General features: G+C 36.4%; 2 protein-coding genes across 3 annotated transcripts; one reads left to right on the forward strand and one right to left on the reverse strand.

Annotated features, from left to right (window-relative positions):
* The first annotated feature begins 4,879 nt into the window (after nucleotides 1–4,879).
* LOC135676587 (RPM1-interacting protein 4-like) lies at nucleotides 4,880–7,816 on the forward strand. Its single transcript, XM_065187925.1, has 4 exons — nucleotides 4,880–5,126; nucleotides 6,408–6,866; nucleotides 7,002–7,175; nucleotides 7,561–7,816. The coding sequence occupies exons 1-4, from the start codon at nucleotides 5,121–5,123 to the stop codon at nucleotides 7,591–7,593; spliced, it is 672 nt and encodes a 223-aa protein (XP_065043997.1). The 5' UTR covers nucleotides 4,880–5,120; the 3' UTR covers nucleotides 7,594–7,816.
* Nucleotides 7,817–8,085: 269 nt separating this feature from the next.
* On the reverse strand, nucleotides 8,086–13,963 carry LOC135676586 (violaxanthin de-epoxidase, chloroplastic-like). Of its 2 annotated transcripts, none has more exons than XM_065187923.1 (6): nucleotides 13,817–13,963; nucleotides 12,971–13,254; nucleotides 12,707–12,879; nucleotides 10,748–10,844; nucleotides 10,258–10,649; nucleotides 8,086–8,916 (listed from the first exon to the last, which is right to left on the reverse strand). In XM_065187923.1, the coding sequence occupies exons 2-6, from the start codon at nucleotides 13,244–13,246 to the stop codon at nucleotides 8,415–8,417; spliced, it is 1,440 nt and encodes a 479-aa protein (XP_065043995.1). In that variant the 5' UTR covers nucleotides 13,247–13,254; nucleotides 13,817–13,963; the 3' UTR covers nucleotides 8,086–8,414. The 2 variants fall into 2 exon arrangements, with proteins under 2 accessions (XP_065043995.1, XP_065043996.1); XM_065187924.1 differs by having other exon boundaries at nucleotides 13,775–13,826.
* Nucleotides 13,964–20,027: the final 6,064 nt, after the last annotated feature.

Genomic DNA, 20,027 nt, shown 5'->3' on the forward strand with positions numbered 1-20,027 from the left:
TTTCCAGATTGGATCCAATCCGAACCCGAATTAGCTTCCAACTCGGGTTTCTTATTATCCTGATTGAAGGCGACTTTATCCCGATTATAAATCCGAAACATACATGGTTTTACATAAATATCCTTTTTAGAATTCCGGAAATAGCATATTTGCCTATACATATATTAATATTGCATATATATCAAAAGGAAAATTTACACTTTTAAATATTTGATATATATACCACCAGTTAAACATCCATTCCATAAACTTAACTATTTATAAATTACACATCATGATTATTATGAATTGATATATGAAATTTTAGATATCTAAAATATTCGTTATTACTCTCATAAATACAAAAAATTTTAGATATCATGATTATTATTGTATTTATAAATACAATCAAGTTGAGTTCCAATGTCATTATAACAAAAAAAAAAGAAGTCATGGTGAGTAACTAACTATAATGGTATTATATTGAGCTTTATTTATTTATATATGTAACTTTATGGTGGCGACAGATTTATGAAAGCGTTGGCTGTTGATGTTGATTGTATGGTTTGTCATCTCTCTGACATCTTTATTCCAACCCAAGCACAGTCCGACCTGACAGGAAAGCGCTAGCTCCTATTTCCATGGATTGGGAGGAAGTCCACACGGTTAATTTCGAGGATCGTATCGATAACATAATGGAAGTTCTAGATGGTCAGCCGAGAAAGGATGATGATTTAGAACATGCAATGATGTCCAACAAATCAGACGATTCAGGTTCAACAGGGGACTAATCCATTTTGTCCTCGTTGCGAGAGATGTCCACTTTGAAAATAACTTTTGGAGTAAATGAAGTTTCGCACCAACATATATTTCCCAATTGCAGAGAGTGGTGTGTGACTTACTCTAATGTCGATCCATCTGCCTTGTGACATTATCTTATTTTGTTGTAGGAATATATATATATATATATATATATATATATATAGCTTTCTTGTTGTTTCGTGGGCAATTTCATGAATCCTTTTAACATTTATGAACTCTCATGTATACATTTTTTTTTAAGTTTTATTTATCATTTTAAAATTTTTATTAGCATAAAATCTATAATCATGCTATCTGAAATGTAAAAAAAATCTTTTATGTTAAGATTGAAATCAAATAAAATTAGATATAATAATATTATGATACATACTTTTTATTGTTGTTCAAAAGAATAAATTTTATCTGATCTATAGACTCATCATCATTAGATCTGAGATATTAATGTGTAAGAAGAACTAGAGATTCTTTCTTCTCTCTTTTTATCTTTTCAAAGATCACTTAAATTAATAAATTAGGGAGAGGGAGATTGAAAGAAAAACCTTAATCTCTTAACTGCATTGACATCTTCTTTTTAATTCTTAGAGGTCCTGTCTATTTATAGGTGACAGCAGAGGATCTAGGATAAATTATTATGAGAGTTCCTCCCATCAAAAACATCATTTAAATAATCTTACGAACTTTTTTTCTTTTGGTCAATAACCAATTCAATCTTATCTATAATATATCTTACCTAATTAAATAGAACCACGTAATCTAACAGTTTTACCTATTTTTATATGTATCCAAATATTCTACAAATCCCCAAAAGAAATTCTAATGAAATTTTTTCCAAATTTAAATCTCTATAATATATCTTACCTAATTAAATAGAAATTTTTACTCCTAAAACGAAGCAATCTAATTGTTGCGAGCTACTGAAGCATGGTTAGTTCAATCTCTACCTGTTTGTTTTTTCTTTTTTCCTTTTAATTATTTATTATATTTGCCATCCTCGCTGTGGAATTGTCATCGTTGAATAAGTGCAAACTAACTCTCAGTCACGGCTTTAGATGATGAAAATCTAAGAGGAGATAGTTAAAGGCTTTTAAATGTTAATTTAAGAGAGGTTTGAATTGTCAGACTTGTCGGAGCAGATGTACATCACAGATTTTGCGATGAGAGAGACCCATGTTTGGTCACCCCTCGTTGTAAAGTCTTTTTAGGAGGATCTATTTTGGGAGTAGTGATGCAACAGTGAAGTAAAATTCCTCTTCTTTTGCCGGGAAATTAAACAAGTATACTTCCTAAAATAAATTAAGAATATTTATTTACCAAATACATGCATTATGTCAAAATATCCAGTTCTCTCCATATCCTATTGATCTTGCTAGTTTTAGGGTGATTTGCAAGCCATCTTCACATTTATTATAAAGTACCGATCTTCCTTGTGATTGTTCAAAGTCAGCACTAGTGCTTCTACATCATAGTCAATCTAAATATTTTGGGCTCCTTTCTTCAAAGCTTGTTTCATCTCTTTCTTAATCGTTTCATTATAAATAATGAACTTATGTTGCCTATATATGCATTATGATCTCTAATAAGGAAACTTACTCCATTCATTTTCTTGGAAGAACCATCCGTACCTATAATTGGACATCACTTTTACTTAGTTATTGTTGTATGCCAAAATCATGACTACAATAATCATTATCCTGTAGCATACATTTCTATCATTTCTCAGAGATAAATGACTTCAAACCCATGACAGTTAATTTAACAAGTCAAAAGGTTTAATTATAGAGCATGTTTAAAAGACAGAGTCTCCTAATAAAGAGAACTCAAGAGACTTTTTTTGTAAGGGACATAAATTTTAAGATCACATCAGTGTTTTTTCAATGTCTAATAATGAGTAATTCAAGAGACTCTTCTAAGTAAAAAGCTGAAGTCAGATATATATATTTTTATTTATATCAAGTAAGTTAGGTTAGTAATTATTTATCATAAGTCCTATGTTTATCAATTATCCTTTGCAAATATTATATATATATATATATATAGTTAACTTTGCTAGAATTTACAAGGTTAATAGGCTATGGAGGGAATTGGCCTCTTGAATTTATTTTATTTTATTTTTTGGAGCTTTTGGGAAAAAAGAACATCTCTTGCAATATTTTATTGAAGTAAATTATCTTCTTTAGAAAATAATTATTATCCCATTACCACATAACTTTCTCCATGCATCCATCCACATCCATGCCTTAATTTTTTCATCTAAAATGGTGGTGTCCCTTTCTCTTTCTTTTTTTTTCTTTTATATTTTCCTGGGTCCTACTCAATGATACATCATCCAGGGTTTTTATTTGCCTTCAATTATTATCCCTCTTATGCTCCTAACAGGCTTATACCCCCTTCCTTCTACTATGGCTTCAGACTTGGCACATCCAGCAGTGCCTTGTATGCCTTTTGTTTGATGTCATCTGTCAAACTTTTCAAACCAATTCATAGGTCCAGAGGTTCAGGTTCCTGCAGATCAGCTGACTTGGAATTCAATTCTTCAGCAATCTGCAGACCAAATCAAGCCTATCAAATAGTCCTGCCACCTACCTGTCCCAATTTAATCCCCCAGGAAGAACTGCAACTCATTGTCCCATCTTCCATGGCTCAAAAATACTCTTAAAACCGGAATGCTTTTTTAGCAAACCTAATCTTAGCCTGTTTAGTGATCCAATGAGAGTTACAAATAAATTTCTGAGCTAAACAATACCTGAAAAGACTTGGAAAATATATTTGAAATAAAAAATATTCTCAAGTTTGTGCTGACATGACAAACAGGTGACTCAGCAGTTTGTTCTGGAGTTTCATGACGATAATCCGAGGGTCGCCCCGCTCCCACGTCATCCTATAAGAATCGTCAGTAAAACCTACGTTCCGCTCCTCACCATAGGCTAACTGTCTGCTCCTCTCCACTCTTCTCTCAAATTGATCCTCCCACCATAAACCAAATCCCTCGACCTCTCAGAGAAGAACTCGCCGCATCGTCGCCTAACGATCGACCCCCCTTTCTATTTTGTTCTCTCTTTTTCAGGTTCGTACTGATGTGAGTGATAGAAGATAAGATTTTTCTTGAGGAAATCTCTCTATTCTATTGAGGAAAATCTCTATTCTGTTGAGGAAATTATTTCTCCTAATTTATATAAATAGGAGAAGGAACATGTTAATGTATTGAAGCATTTTCATTTCTTCAATAAAGCTTCTTCTCTTTTTCAATAAAGTTTCTTCGATAATTGTTTTTATCCCTCTTCTTCGAATGCTTTGTTCGTTTCCAACCCTGCGAGTTCCTTGTTGTCGTGTGCTTTGACGATTTATAGGGTTGTGAATTCAATCATCTCAGTCGGCCTATAAAGTTGTGCCTTCTTCTCTAAAGCTGTGCTGTGCTGTGCAAGTGTTTGGAGTCAGTGTTAGAGAGAGCATATGAATGCTCATATTAATATCATCACTGTTGGTTGAAATTGAAACATTGTTCCAGTTTTAGCGATCTCCAACTTTGACCATTATTTTTCCAAGTATGAAGGCCAAGATCTGACTACCAAACCAACCAAGACATGGGGGAATCTACGTAGCTAACCGGACTGAAGCCAGCTCAAGTCTTGTATTTTTGTGTTGGATCTCTTCTTCTCTGCCAAATACAATAAAATAATAATAATATTAAATTAAGAATATATATATATATTTGTAGCAAAAAATTAACAATACAAAAAAATAAATTTGTAGCAAAAAATATATTTTCTACATTTAACCGACCGACAGATCGACAAAAAAAGGTTTTTTTTTTTTTTTTTGGAAGGATGCCAATTAACTTGGTCGATAAAAATTATTATTAACCCTAATATTTTGAGATGGAATCTCGTTTATCATTTAAAGAAATATATATATATATATATATATTTTTGTTTTATCAGCAAACAGTTAAAGATTAAAGAAAAAAAGAAAAAAGCTAAAATATTGCGTGTGCAACCAACCAACCCATCTCGATGTGAAATATTTCTTGTTTTAAACTATTAGTTAGTTAATCGCAGACTTACGCAGTAGCGATCGAGACATGGAAGTATTCCTCGTTTCCCACTCGCGTTTCCGAGCTCGAAGACAAGTTCAAAGTCGTGGCCAAGTTGCTGCTCGTCGACGGTATCGTCATTGCTATTATTGCGATCTCCGGTGCCGTCTCTCCCTTCCATCATCCCTTTGGCTTTCTCCATCCAGAGTGGGGATTGTTAGAGCGATTCAAAAGAGGAAACCCGTGGCAGGAGAAAAGCCCGCACCTTTTTAACTCCTTCGAGCATCGGATGGCGGTGTGTCTTTCGCCTTTTTCTGGTTTTGATGTTTTGGTTGGTTCCATCGGGAAAAAGATGGAATCCTTTTGCTGCTTTGGGTGACTATGATGGTTGCTCGAGTGCTCGGTGGCTTTGATGTGGTCGCGCCGATGGTTCCCTTGATGCGGAATCATTCAGAAGCGGACGTTTGATGATGGGTCTGGGATTTTATACCGTCTGATATTGTTTTGTTTCTGAACTTGTGTCGAATAATTTGAACAGATTTGAATGGGTTTTTTCTGCCTTGTCTTTCTGGAGAGCGCAATCATATATTGCGGATTTGGGGATTTTGAGTTTTGAATGCCATGGAAAGCAGATTTAATTAAATTTAGTTTCTTTAAATTTGCTTCTTTTATTCAAATATTACATGACATGCGCACTTGACACGTACAAAATTTCAAACTCTGACCTCTTCCTAGGAGATCATTTGCTTTGATTCTGTATGGAGTTGACCGATTTAAGATGGTTGAGAATTGAGTTTGTCCTTTCCACAGGGAGATGGTGATCATGTTTAGGGAGTATGTTTCTGGTTGATGTTGTATCGCTTAGTTTAAGCTTAATAAATTTTCCTTTTTCATTTAGAAAAAAAAAAAGAGAAAGCTTTTCGTTTTTATTTTCTTCAATGAGGAGAAAAAAAAAAAACTGATGGCCTAAATAAAAATAACATCTTACTCAAAAGACATAGCATTGGTTGCTACTGCACAGTTGCTATGAATAAAAAACAAGTGATTTAATTACCCTCCGCCAAACTTGTGCCACGAACTTCAATTTTAATCCTTGCTACTTTAAACAAGATTTGTTGTGCATTTGGTAGATCATTGGGATATGTATGAATATTTCAAATCTGATGAGTATTTGGCAGATACCAGTCGATATGCATGTTTCATCTAAAAGACAAGTGTCTCTTTTATTTTGTCCTGTGATACATGCCTTTAATAACAAAAACATGTTTACTTCTGTCTCTCTCTCTCTCTCTCTCTCTCTCTCTCTCTCTCTCTCATATGATTTTTCTGCATCTTTTGGTTCTTGATCAGACTCTTTTATCTGCATGAATCGTTGCTTAGTTTCTTCAAAATGTAGGAGAAAATACTAAGCATTTTGATGTTGAAGTGTACAGGATATTTCCAATTACGTTGTGCAGTAGGGAAATCATTATAGGATGTCAACATTTCTTTTTCAATTTCAAGTTTTTTAATGCATCATGTTTCATATTTTTTTTCTGATATGAGAAAGTGTGCTGCATGGTTTATTTGGATGCAGCAACAAGCAAAAGTACCTAAATTTGGCAACTGGGAAACTGCTGAAAGTGTCCCTTACACGCAATACTTTGATCAAGCTCGGAGCAAAAATGACAGAAAAACCACTACTAATCCAAATGGTGGTACTGAAAACTCAAAGATAGTCTCTACTGGTGTAGAATCTCTGGTCGATGCATCTTCAACTAAAACTGGGTCCAATCTTGAGACCACCAAACCTAAGGATCCAAGACCATTGAGGAAGGATGCTGGTAATATCAATCAAACTGATACACCTGTGAGTAAAGAAGGTGTTGTTCGCAAACCCGATAACAAGAGGAGATCAAACAGACAACATGGTGGATATCAGGGTAAATCGGTTGACAGAGCTGCAAATGATCCTCCTCCATCGGGCAAAAAGACAGCATTGGAAGGTACTCCAGGAAGAATTAGAACAACTCCTGGTGATCGAGCCTGTGGAACGGTAAGTACTTGCTTCGGTTGTTCTTCCTATGTTGCATGATTGAGTTGGTGCATATCTGAAGAAATCTAAGAGGCATAATTCGGATTTGATGAAAAATGAGTTAGTAGTCAGCTAATGTCGTTCTTTGGGTAGCAGCCTCACCATGATGTGACAGTGCCACCTTTTGCTGGATGGGATGAAAATGATCCAGCATCTGGTGAGGAGTACACTGGCATCTTTAAGCTAATAGCTGAGAACAGAAGAACTCCTGGTACTCCATATGAGCCACCACAACCAAGTGGTCAGAAGCAAGAAAGTACTGGAACTAAGGTCAGGACCTCTTCTTTGTAATCTTTATAACAGAATACAAATTAGAATCATCTAAGCAATGGAAGTCATGTTTTCAGATGAAAGACCTCCTTTTTAACCACTCTTGTAGCAGAACTACTACTTAGGTTCATATGCTTTTGTGGTTCCATGTTCACATATTATCAGGAAGCCAGTTTCATCCGTGTTGTCGACTTCTTCTGTTCCTTTTTTGTTACAATGCTTTTTTTTCCTTCTTTCCTTCCCAGGCGAAGGAAATGCTTAAGAAAGAATAATATAAATTGCGGCAACCTCTTCTGCTCTGAAAGGAATAAGAAAAAAAGGAAAAAAAAAAAAACTCTTGTGCTGTTCATCATAGTTATAATGAAATTCTTTGTTCCTACTCCAGGGTTGTGGGTGCTTAAGCTGGATTTTGAAGTGAAAATCTTCGTGGTAAAGATTTTGGAAATCTAAAGCTGCCAAATTCATCGAGAAAAGCCTTTTTTAGGGAGTTCTGTTTCGGAAGTATATATTTTCAGCATTTAAGCATAATGAGTGTTTATATGCAATTTAACATAATGTTCTTTTTTCTTATTTTTGCAACTGCTTTCTGTGGTCTCCTGAACATATTTCATATGCCATCAAATTTCTTGTTTATGGTTTAACTGTCATTCTTTAGTCGTAGAAATGCAGATTTGTGTAGATGAAATGAATTCAATCATTCAACATCATGGAAATCAATGAAGTATTGTATAGGCTTATGAGCTTATTGTTCATTTGAGAACTAGAAAAGAAAAAACTACATAGAAAACTTATATTGGTTGTGGAAAGATCATTACTGACATCAGCATGAGACAAATTCATGAATCCTTTGCATGAAACTTTTTTTTTTTTTTTTTCATTTAGCTTCGTATCAAATATTGCAATTGTGAAATAAGTAGTCAACCTGTGGTTCTCTAAGAATATTTGAATTATCACAACCTTAGCTCATGAAATGCATCCACAGAAAAATATTCAGTGCTGTGAAGAAACAAAAAAATAGAAAGATAGGACTCTTTACATACTATTTCTTGAATTCAGTATGCTGCTGGCATCCAATTATGAGAACCACTCCAGCCCACAAGCTTGAATCTTGGTTGGCATCTTGAAACAATCCTTCTCTAACCCCTTTGACGTCCTAAAGGGAGAAGCCGGATCGAAAACTTTCTTGATTCTTGATTCTTCTGCTTTCAGATCTTTGGAGACCCACTCGACCATGTTCAGCTACCTTAGCTTCCTCAATGGAAGTGCTCGGCCGAAAACATTTTCAACTACTCTCGCTTCCATCTTTAGATCATCCAACAGCTCCATCTCTTCCTTGCTCAGCCCTTTCAGTAAATTCTCAGCGTCCCGCTTAACTTCCATGAATCCATCTGCAAGCCTCTGTAACAGCGTCACTTCAGTCTTTCCAATCTCCTCAACCTCTCCTTCTATCTGTTCTACTTCTCTTATAATCGTTCTCTCTCCCTCCTCTACCGTTTTCTCCAGCCTTTCCACAAGGGGAGGCTCAGGGCCACAGGTATTGTCTGTCCTGATGAACTGACTAAAATCATGTCCAATACTCTTTGCGGCCTTTTCTAGTTCAGGAACTATGCTTTCAGGTAAAACAGCACTCTTTGTGTATACAACTGCACCTCCATACCCATCCCACGCATCATTTCTACCTCGGTAGTATACAAATATATAATCATCTTCTTTGTTCTCTACCTTTGATGAAATAATGTACCTGAAGAAGACATGGAAAAGATGATAAACTCCCAGTTCTTAAGCCAGGTAAGTGAACTGGCCAAAATTCAATGATCTACAAGCTCAAAATAAAAGGCTATAGTGACAGATTGATAAACTACTGTCATAAGCAGAGACTCATAATTGCATGTAAGGTTGGAATAAAAACTCATCCCAAAGGCCATATATTGAAGGGACACTGTTTCCACTTGATCAGTTGAATTTACAACCATCACATAAAGTAAAGTTCTCTAGCTAGGAAGCAATGGGTGGAACATTGCTTACATGCATCTTCTTTTTATAACTCATTTTTTGAATCATCGGTGCTCTTACAAATATAAGATTTGATAGGGTTATATGTTGGATATTGTATTAGCAACATATAAAGCACTGAATCCAGGATAAGAAAATCCTTACATGCATCTTCTTTTTATAACTCATTTTTTGAATCATCGGTGCTCTTAACAATAATTCTTGCATCTTAATTTTATAAATGGACATATACCAGGAAGTATATAAACCTTATGGATCATAAAATGGTTCAAATTGTACTGCTGCTGCAAATATAGGATTAATTAATTTTTACATGAATAATGTTCACATATATTTAAAACATGGCATAACCTTTTTGCCCCTTGTTTTTCCACATATTTATTTTCAGAATTTCGATTCTTGACAATCTCTATGATTTGTATCTCTAGAAAATATACCAAAATTTCATGATACATAAATGACAAATATTTTTTTTTTTTAACTCTCCTTATGTTTTGTCTCTAGAAAATATGTCAAATTTTCATGATACATAAATAACATAAATATTCTTGACTGTCCCTATGATTTGTATCTTTAGAAAATATACCAAATTTTTATGATACATAAATAACATAAATATTTTTCTCGACTGTCCTTACCATTTGTGTCTCTAGAAAATATGTCAAATTTTCATGATACATAAATAACATAAATGTTCCTGACTGCCCCTATGATTTGTATCTTTAGAAAATATACCAAATTTTCATGATACATAAATAACACAAATATTTTTCTTGACTGTCCTTATGATTTGTGTCTCTAGAAAAAAATGTCAAATTTTCATAATACATAAATAACATAAATATTCTTGACTGTCCCTATGATTTGTATCTCTAGAAAATATGTTGAATTTTCATGATATATATAGATAACATAAATATTCTTGATTGTCCTTATGATTTGTATCTCTAGAAAATATGTCAAATTCGTATGTTACATAAATAACATAAATACACCATGTGACAAACAGAACATATAGCAAACAATTAGGGATGACAGTAGATGGATTTATATGAATCGAGAGAGATACCAATCATCTTGATAGTGGAGGTACTCATTGTCATGATTGTAGAGTACCCCAGGCTGCGAAGGATCTTGTACAAATCTCTGGACGGTGGATCTAGTGAAGAAACCACTATCTGGTGTACGTATCCTCCAAGACAAATTTCCCACGAGCCTGTCTGATTCCACGTGAAACTCATGTAATTGGCAGTCAAATGTGTCAAAAGTAGGATTTAGGCCGCTTGTTATGTACCACTTCCCACTGAAATCTGATATATTAAACGTTCTGACAACAACAGATGGATCGGGCACAGGAAACTCTCCGACATTTGATTTTCTTGGAACACATTTCTTACGTGAGACTGCACAGTCATTGAATTCATCTACAACACTGTTCTCAAACAGGTCCCCACATTTAATCTGCAGGATATAAGAGCTAAAGCAAAGTCAAATAAATAATTTTCAGCATATGTAATTATGCATGCACAACAGGAAGAAAAAAAAAGAAAAGGGGAAACCTGGCATTCAGTCTCATCGGGCCTATCATTGCAGGTTTGCAGACATGCAACATTTGCAGCGCAAGAAGGGTTAGCAATGCACTTTGCTAGTTCCACCCTGAGGAAAGAGAAAAGAGCATGTGTAGCAATTGAATAATCATGCTCATTGCAACCAACAAGAAGATTAACCATTTGTTTGGCCTTGGAGATATGTGGGCCAACTTTGCTTAATCTTCCCTGAATTCCATTTTTATATCTACCATTTCAAAGTAGCACCTTGCTTGATGTTTTATGAACTTTAAACTGCATATTTAGTGAGGTGGTTATCTTTCCCGGTTTAGTCTTCTATATTTGACAGGAGATTTCACTCTTATCAACTTGCTAACTACACAATAAGAACTAAGAGAACATGGTAGGGCAAATGATAGCTGAAGCCTCCCTAACAAAGAGAACATGTGGTGTCAACCAAGGATTGTCATGCCAATTGGTAGAGCAAAGATCCAAGTGTTGGCATAAACCATGTTGACCATGCCAGAGGTGCTGACACAATACTATATGGTGCCGAAAAGGTCTCGGCAGACTCACACGCCAGGAAACAACAATCCTTGTTGGTAACACATAAAAACAGAACTTATGGGTATCTTGTCTTGGGAACAGCACAAACCATCTCTATAAATCCAATATTGCACATCCGAAATTCTATAATAAAAATGCAAATATAGACTAAGAATCCAAATAAGTAGCTGCAATAAAATCTTATATCAACATAATCTTCCACCTTTTCAAGTTGAAAGCATGCTAGTATCAATAAATCAACGCATCAATTATTTCTGGTGTTTAGTTTTGTAGAATAAGAACAATATTTGTATCTCTTGTTAGAATGTTGTCTATTTAAAATAAATTACAAGTGAATTATAATTAGATCCCAAATCGTAATTCAAAACTATAGATACCTACCTTGAATCCATCATTGGCAAGTCTTAGGTACAATTCATGGCCATCTAATAAAGAAACTATGAAATAATTTTTTGTAAAAGAAGAAGAAGAAGATATCTAGAATACATCATTGACAAGTCTTAGGTGCATAACCTTAAAAGTTTAGCATCGACAAACTCAAATTTCATGGTAACAAGCCATTTCTCATCTTTAAATTTTATATCAAGTAACTAATAATTTTATATAAATTGATAAATGGTCAAAAATATTAACTAATAATTTGTGCTTAAAGTGAGAATTTTGAAGTGGTGGTGGTTATGGGCAATGCAGAAAAGAGGGAAACAATACTTGTTATGAACAGTCTGTTCTATAGAATGCTTGATTCATAGGTCAATGGCTAGAAAAAAGACAGAGGAAGAGAAATACAAAAAAAGGAGAGAGAGAGAGAGAGAGAGAGAGAGAGAGAGAGAGAGAAAAGAAAGATGACAATTACACAAGGTTTCTGTAAGTTGGACATGGAGGAGAACAAAAAAGTAAGGAACCAAATTCTCAAACCTAGCGCATAAAAGAATATGCAAGTCTTTTGATTGAGTTTTCGAAAAAGTCCAATACAAAATTTAACCAAATAGACAATCTGATAACAAAGAGAACAGACTCACAAACTGAAATGAAATAGGCTCAACACAAGTTAGATGTGAATATTTGTCTGAATAAATACAGAAAAATAGACAAATTCTAACGAAAACTAACACTAACGAATGCTCCAAAAGCCATACATGTCGATACAAACTCGATAGAAAGGTCTGTCAAAATCCCAGATCAGCTAGTAAGTACCAAAATCCATGAATGTAAGTGTAAAATCCATGTCGAACTCAACAAGAAGTGTTTGTTGTTACTACTTTGTGATTATATGCTGTGGTTAAATTAAAAAGTTCAGAATAGACATTTTTTAAAGCAAGCAACACAGTTACAGCAGTGATAGAAGCATAAGGTTGGTTGGGGAGGAGGGAGCAGGAGAGAATGTTTTAGCTCAGACAAAATTACCTGCATTCCTTCAATAGGCAAGAACATGTCTTGAGGGAATCAACTGCCTCAGCTGATGGCACAAATAGAAGAGTACACGCTAGCAACCCTGTTATAGTTGTTACATACAACTGATTCCACTTGTTAACTATGGTAGACAAAAGCAATGTTGACGATTCAGTTTCTTCTTCAACCTATGAAAAACACAGATTTAGATGGTTATTAGATGTGTAAATTGAAAATATACATCGAAAATTCTTTATAGTGTCACTCTTTGACAGATACCTTATATGTACATAAAGAAGACCTGCTTGCCACTACAATATCTCCACTGTCAAAGACAGCTTGCCTCCTGAACTCCAATCGACAGCGATTCATCTGAGATTTACGCCACATGATCCTTGGTATTCCTCTGTTGGACCACGATTTTACCTTCTTCGAAAATGAATGGTACGTAGAGATGCTCCGTGGAATCTTTCCATTAAGCATAGGAAACTGTTTGACATGCGGAACAAAGCTTCTATTCGTGGAGAAACCAATTGTAAAGAGGCCAGATTTCATATCTATGACTGAAAAATGGCAAAGCAAGAGTGACTTACAGAAGTCAAATTACAAAATAACCTTAACTTTCAACTTCAACTAAAAACATGGGTTATCTTGATGCTGTATTCTTCTTCTTATTTGAGATTCTGCTTCAAAAATCTGTCATCTATTTCAACTTTTAATGGATATAAGTATCACTTAGAGATTCAAATATTAACTACGGAACCTATATGCATTATGAAAAAGGCCAAGAAACAAACAATGGTAGGAAGCAAGAATCCCATCATGCTCAAGGTCCCGAATGACGGACCTTCCGGTTCATCACCACCCCGAAACCCAACCAAAACAAAGAACCCGAATCGATGCGCCAAGGAACCATGCAACCCTTAGATGATTAAAATCACAGCCCTAGTATACTCGATCTTTGATTCTTACAAGTAGCGACACCAAAAACCCATAAATCGTCAAAGCACACAGCGAAAAGGAACTCTAATGGTGCAAAGCGAACGAAGCATTAAAAGAAGAGGGGAAAAGGTTTAATATTACTCTGCGAAAGATAGGAGCGGGTGTTCTCATATCGGGACGAACCTGCGAAAAAAAGGGGAAATCTGCAATGGTTAGGGATCCGAATAGTTCTTCTCAGAGACGTCGAGGGATTTGGTTTATGGCGGGAGGATCAATTTGAGAGACGAATAGCAGAGAGAAATGAGTGACGGGGAATCGGATAAGAGAGCAGCTTACGGTGGAGTGGCGCGGAACGTGGAAGCGTACGGCTCTTACGGGTAGCTATTTCCCACAAGTCATACGCGATGACGTGGGAGAGGGTCGACCCTTAGGATTCTGACCATATAACTCTACAACAATCAGTTAGACAATTTAAAGTTATGTTTTTTTAGTTCACGTCGCTGTACTCCACTGCCAGAAATCAGTTGTGGATTTCTAACGGACTAATCCACGTCATTACATCTAACTCATCACTAAGAGAGAGAATAAACAGACGATGCGTAATCATAAGATATATTTTGGCAGGTCAGCAATTGGAGCACCCTCACACGCTAAGTCAGAATCGATACTGAGACACTGTTTGGCATGTCCCGTCCCGGAGGCTCGGGGTGGCGCCGTTTGACGTCGTCCCGCACGTCCCGGGACAACGACCGCATAGTACCATCTCATCCCCCGAGGTCATTATTGTCTTCGCTCTCGGTTCCTCCCCAATGGTGACAGGGAGGACCATGGTCTTGAGCGGGGAGATGGAATCCCTCGTAAACCTGGTGAGTGCTGACGCCATGGGGGTGAGGTCTCCCTCGGTCAAATCGAGCTTCTTGAAGGCGTCGAAGTAAAGGACGTAAGAGGAACTCCCGGTGTTGACCATCACCCTTTTGACTCGAGAGTTGGCGATCTGGATGGAGATCACCAGAGCATCATCATGATGGGAGCGCTCAACTTCTCTAGCCCCGAAAGTGATTTCTGGCTTGAGCTCGGGCCGAGGACTTTTCTCAACCTTGCCACAGGCGTAGGCCTTCCTCGCCGTAGAGTTATCGCCGCCGGCTACTGGTCCTCCGGAGATGATGTCGATTTGTCTTTCAACGGGTCCCCTAGGGTGTGGAGTCGCTTCCCGGGGTTCCTTGAGGTAGTGTTCGAGGTGACCTCTCTGGATCAGTGCCTCGATATGATTCTAGAGGTCATGGCAGTCCTCCGTATTATGGTCGTAGTCCCGATGGAACCTGCAATATTTGGACCGATTTTTATGAGTGGCCCTTAGGGGATGGGGTTGTCGCAAGAGACCCTTTTCCCTAATTTGGAGAAAGATCTCGGTGCGGGACATATTCAGGGGGAGAGGCAAGGGCCTCGGGAGCAGTAGCTCTTGTCAGTCGAGCCCTCGGTGGGGTGGCATCAGGGCTGCTGAGGTTGTTCCTCGAGATTGTTCTGCCCTTGGCCTCTTGCCTTCCATGCGCTTCCCCACCACCAACGCTTCGGCGACGACGTACTGGTTGGCACATTGGAGCATTTCGGAGACGGTTATTGGCTGCTTCTCGATCAATGACAAAAAAAACCTCGAAGGCTTCAAACCCATCAGAAATGCCTGCATGATTAGAGAGGGGAGCGTTTGGGAATCCCCGGATCTCAGTGGTGAAACGTGCCACGAACTTTGAGAATGACTCGTCTTCACACTGAGATAACGTGAGTAGGGTGGCCATGGAAGGCCTAGGTCACACGTTGGCAAGGAAGTTCTGCTCGAACTCCCTAGCGAGTTGGTCGAAGGATGAAACTGAGGATTGGCGCAGCCGGCTGAACCACGCTCGTGCTGGTCCCCTCAGGGTGGTCAGAAATGCCGGACACATCAATGTATTGAAGGTGCCATAGAGGGCCATCTGAGCCCAAAATGCAGAGACGTGCTCCATAGGATCGGAGCCGTCGTCATATGTCTCCAATGTCGGTAGCCTGAAGTTGAGGGGTACTTGCTTATCCTATACTTCCTAAGTGAAAGGAGACCCGCCTGAGCCGCCTTCGCTGGACTCGCTCCGCGATTTTCGGAACTCGCGCTGGAACTCGTCCAGGCATTGGTTGACCCGGGACAGCTGGGCCCTAAGCGAGTCGTCTACTGAGTCAGATGATATGGTGTTAGGCTCGAAGTGGGGTAGTGTGACTCAGCAAGGTGCGGGTTATTGAATCTCAAATTTTGATGATGAAACCAATTGATAAGTGTTTATGATTTAATCTACGTTTTGAGTGACGTAGGATACTTCGATCAGGATGAGACAATTAAAACAGGAAGAATCATGTTAGGCCGGAGGATTTGTCGACATATCGACAGAAGGCTTCGGGCCATGGATTTGAGCATCGGGCCAAGAAGAGTGGATATTGTGCCAAGGATATCGGAGTTGCGGAGGTCAACTTGCCGATTGGGCAATAGGCTGCAAGAGAGGACGATGCGCCGAAGAATCGGACGAAGTGTCGATGGACCAATGACATGTCGGACAACATGATTCATGCTTAGTAATAATTGTCTAGATCGAAGTATATTTTTGTGTGTGTAGGATTAACTACGATAGCAAGACATAAAGCAAAATGAAGTCCTAGAGAAAAGAACGTGATTTCGTTGGGAGTTCGAGAGTTCGATGGAAGTTTGGACGTTCGTCGGAAGTTCTACGGGAACCAACTGAGAAGTCTAGGAGCTTGCCAAAGGAGCTCATCAAAACTCACCAAGAAGATCATCGTGAAGTCCAGAAGCTTGCTGGGAGTCCGTCGGAATATTGCCGAGATATCATCGAAAGTTTGTCGAAAGATCGTCGGAAGCTCACCAGAAGAAATCGGACTTATCTTGCTTAGATTATGTCTTAAGAATCGTAGTTAGCACATAATTGGAGTTGGGATTAGGAGGTAATCCCATCACCTCTGTTAGGGGCCAACTGAGCTCGAAGTTGGATTGGTTTGGGCCAGATTCAAGGCCCAACCAGGGTGCTGAAACCCTGGCCAACGGTGGTACCGCCCCTGTTCGACAGTGGTACCGCCCAGTACCAGATCCTGCGGTTGTAGTACCGCCCAGGAACGATGGTGGTACCGCCAGTACTCAGGAAACCTAGGAGGAGACCTTTTTAGGCTCCAAGTTTGAATCAACTTGAAGCCTATAAATACCCTCTCATCCCTGGTTAACAAACATAAGCACAAAGAGTTTAAAAGTAAAAAAAATGCTATATAAATCTCTTGAGAAATCCCTCCTCTAGATCTAACTTTAGTATTCTATTTAGAGAGGAGTGTGTGTGCTTGTAAGGGTTGTCTCCTAAACCCGGTAAAAGGAGAAGAGGGGTGTAAGAAGGAAGTTGATCTTTGCCTATTAAAGAAAGATTGATAGTGGATGCTGGTGGCCTCGACGGAAGAGGAATCAGCGAAGTGGATGTAGATCACGATGACCGAACCACTATAAAAATCTGGTTTGCATTTTCTTTGTACACTTTACTTTAACTACAAGCCTCATTCTTATTGCTTTCAAAGTTAAGCATTTCCGAAATCGATTTTATCGTACAAAACGAAATTTCTTAAACCAACGTTTTTACCGCTGCACTAATTCACCCCTCCCTCTTAGTGCCGACTCGTTTCTAAAAGTTGGTATCAGAGTCTCATATTTCTTATTTGGTTTAACACCCAAGAGAAATAACTCTTTTTGGCATTCAAGAGGGTCACTCTCTCATTCGTCATCTCTTGTTCAATGGGACGAACTACACTTATTGAAAAACTTGTATGAGAGTTTTCTTGCTTTCCTTAAACCTTGATTTATGGAATATTATTGAAAATAATTTTCGAAGGTCTTCTCTTCCAATGAACCATTGGAATAATTTGGAGAAGAAAACATTTTCTTTAAATGCTAGAGCTATGAACACTCTATTTTGCGCTTTAGACAAAACTGAGTTTAATCATGTTTCTATATGCGAAATAACTTTTGACATATGGCGCACTCTCGAAATTCACAGATAAAGGCAGTAGCAAAGTTAAAAATTCGAAAATCAACTTTTTAATATATGATTTTGAACTTTTTCGAATGAAGCCAAGCGAAACCATTGTTGAGATATATACCCGTTTTACGAATGTCATCAATGGTTTAAAAGCTATTGATAAAAGTTTTTCGAATCTTAAACTTGTGAATTAAGTTTTACGCTCATTTTCTAAAACTTGGGATTCGAAAATAACTGCTATACAAGAATCAAAAAATTTGAATACTTTTTTGATCGAAGAACTCATCGGGTCTCTAATGACCTATGAAATGACGTGCAATACACGTGAAGAACTCAAGAACAACCTTCCAAAGAACAGGAAGGATTTGATACTTAGAACACATGAAGACCACTCGAGCATAAGCTTATGTGATGGTAAACTTGAACTACTTATGAAATTTATAAAGTTAATGAAACAAAAATTAAAGAACAAAAAGAACGCAACTACTTGCTACGAATGCAAGAAGAGAAAAGAACTTTGGGATGAATCGAGCTCCTCCGAAAACGAGGAGAAAATCAATAAAGGCAAGGTGGCAAACTATGCCTTAACGACTTTCTACAATGAGGTTAACAACTCAAATGAAACTCCTTTAACTTATTTCGAAATTACATGATGCTTTTAATGAGTTATTTTTAATTTAGTTTAATTATTTTTCTTGAAATTTGCATGTTTAATGATGTAATAAAAAATACAAAAATAAAATATGATCATGCTTATCATGCTAGTAATTTTAAAAATGATAATAAAAATTACATGTTTTATGTTAAAGGAATAAAATGTTAGATTTAAATCTAATGATAATCCTATGTATGTTTTTCAAGAAGAAATAATGTATATCTTGATGGTTTTCGTATTGATTTTTTATTTTGTTTGAAAATGCTTTATGTTAAATGAAATCATGATTGATGAATATGCTTTTTGTTTTCTTTGGCTTGTATGTCTTATCATGATGAATGTTTTGAAAATAAATATTTACATCATGTTTGATGATTTTATTGCATGAGGACTTGAAATAATGATTTGAAATCATATGTTTTGGAATTATGTGTTACACTTTTTGATCTTGATGATTTTTTATCTTTCCGTTTTAAACGTTGATGTATAGTTTTCATACGAAAAACTTGAGTATGCTTATATGAAATCAATCACTTAAAATGAAACATATAAAAAGACAAATATATTATCATTGGAATTAAAATGATAAATCAAATATCTTGTTTAAAGAAGCCTTATGTTTAATATGTTATACTTTTTTAGTCTTGATGTTTTTTATGATGAAATTTACTTTTCGATCCTAAATGTTAATGCATGTTTTTATTTGGCAAAAATGAAAAAGGCATGCATCTATGAAATCAATCTTATTAATTGAATCACTAAAAAGAAGAAAGCTTTTTCCTTAAAAAATTTCTCTATTTTATCGATTTTTCAATAAGGAGAGATTAATGAATCTACCTATGTTTTTTTATAAATCTCTTGAAAATAATTTTGATTTGATGATTTGAATATTAATGAGTTTTATCTTAATTTTTTGAGATTTATAAATTGAGATTTCTTATGCATAAGTCAAGATTTTATATGTATGAATATGAATGCTTGAGTATCTTGTATGATATGATGATTGATATATTGTTAGTATCATGCATAAAGAAAGGATGAAATGTAAGATTTTGAAATTATGCATATTTTAATTTGAAACTATTATGATGCACAAACATATTGAAAAAGGATTGATACTTTACCTTTATCATGATTTGAAAATTTTTGTAAAGGGAAAAGAATTACAACATTATATTCTTCCCTTCTTTTTGACAATGACAAAGGGAGAGAAAAATTACTAGCTCAAGATGAAAAATTTGGAAACTTACATATTACAAAAGAAGCAAATTTGCTAGCTTTCTCATCTCAAAAGAGAAGCAAAAAGTGCTATCTTGCAAATCTCAAGACGCACAAATATAAACTTGCAAAATTTGTAATTTTGCACATCATTAAAATTTATGATGATTTGGTAATTATGCATATTCTAAAATGTTGTAAGATTCACTAGCTTGCATGATGTAGAACTTGCTATCTTAAACATCACCAAGAAGTGCTATCTTGCCTATCTCAAGAAGCAAAAAATATTAACTTGCACATCTAGCAAAACTTATAGCAAGAGTTTCTTTCTTGAACATCTCAAAATTGCTAGCTTGCATGTTTTAAAATATTGTAAAATGTTGCTAGCTTGCACTTTGCAAAGGAAGCAAAAATGGCACTTCTCAAAAAGAAGAAAGAGCTTGCTATCTTGAACATCGGTATCTTGCATTTGCTT

Source organism: Musa acuminata, chromosome BXJ1-6 (genome assembly GCF_036884655.1).
Source record: "Musa acuminata AAA Group cultivar baxijiao chromosome BXJ1-6, Cavendish_Baxijiao_AAA, whole genome shotgun sequence".
Classification (NCBI taxonomy): domain Eukaryota; kingdom Viridiplantae; phylum Streptophyta; class Magnoliopsida; order Zingiberales; family Musaceae; genus Musa; species Musa acuminata.

What these genes read in the sequence shown, in the direction of transcription:
- LOC135676586 (XM_065187923.1), bottom strand. Translation starts at nt 13,246, where the DNA reads ATGAAATCTGGCCTCTTTACAATTGGTTTCTCCACGAATAGAAGCTTT. An exon ending in TGCCTATTGAAGGAATGCAG is followed by an intron (nt 10,845 to 12,706) that starts GTAATTTTGTCT and finishes CTCTTTCCTCAG; the next exon opens with GGTGGAACTAGCAAAGTGCA. An exon ending in CTCCACTATCAAGATGATTG is followed by an intron (nt 8,917 to 10,257) that starts GTATCTCTCTCG and finishes TGTCTTCTTCAG; the next exon opens with GTACATTATTTCATCAAAGG.
- LOC135676587 (XM_065187925.1), top strand. An exon ending in GTGATCGAGCCTGTGGAACG is followed by an intron (nt 6,867 to 7,001) that starts GTAAGTACTTGC and finishes TTTGGGTAGCAG; the next exon opens with CCTCACCATGATGTGACAGT. An exon ending in AAGAAAGTACTGGAACTAAG is followed by an intron (nt 7,176 to 7,560) that starts GTCAGGACCTCT and finishes TTCCTACTCCAG; the next exon opens with GGTTGTGGGTGCTTAAGCTG.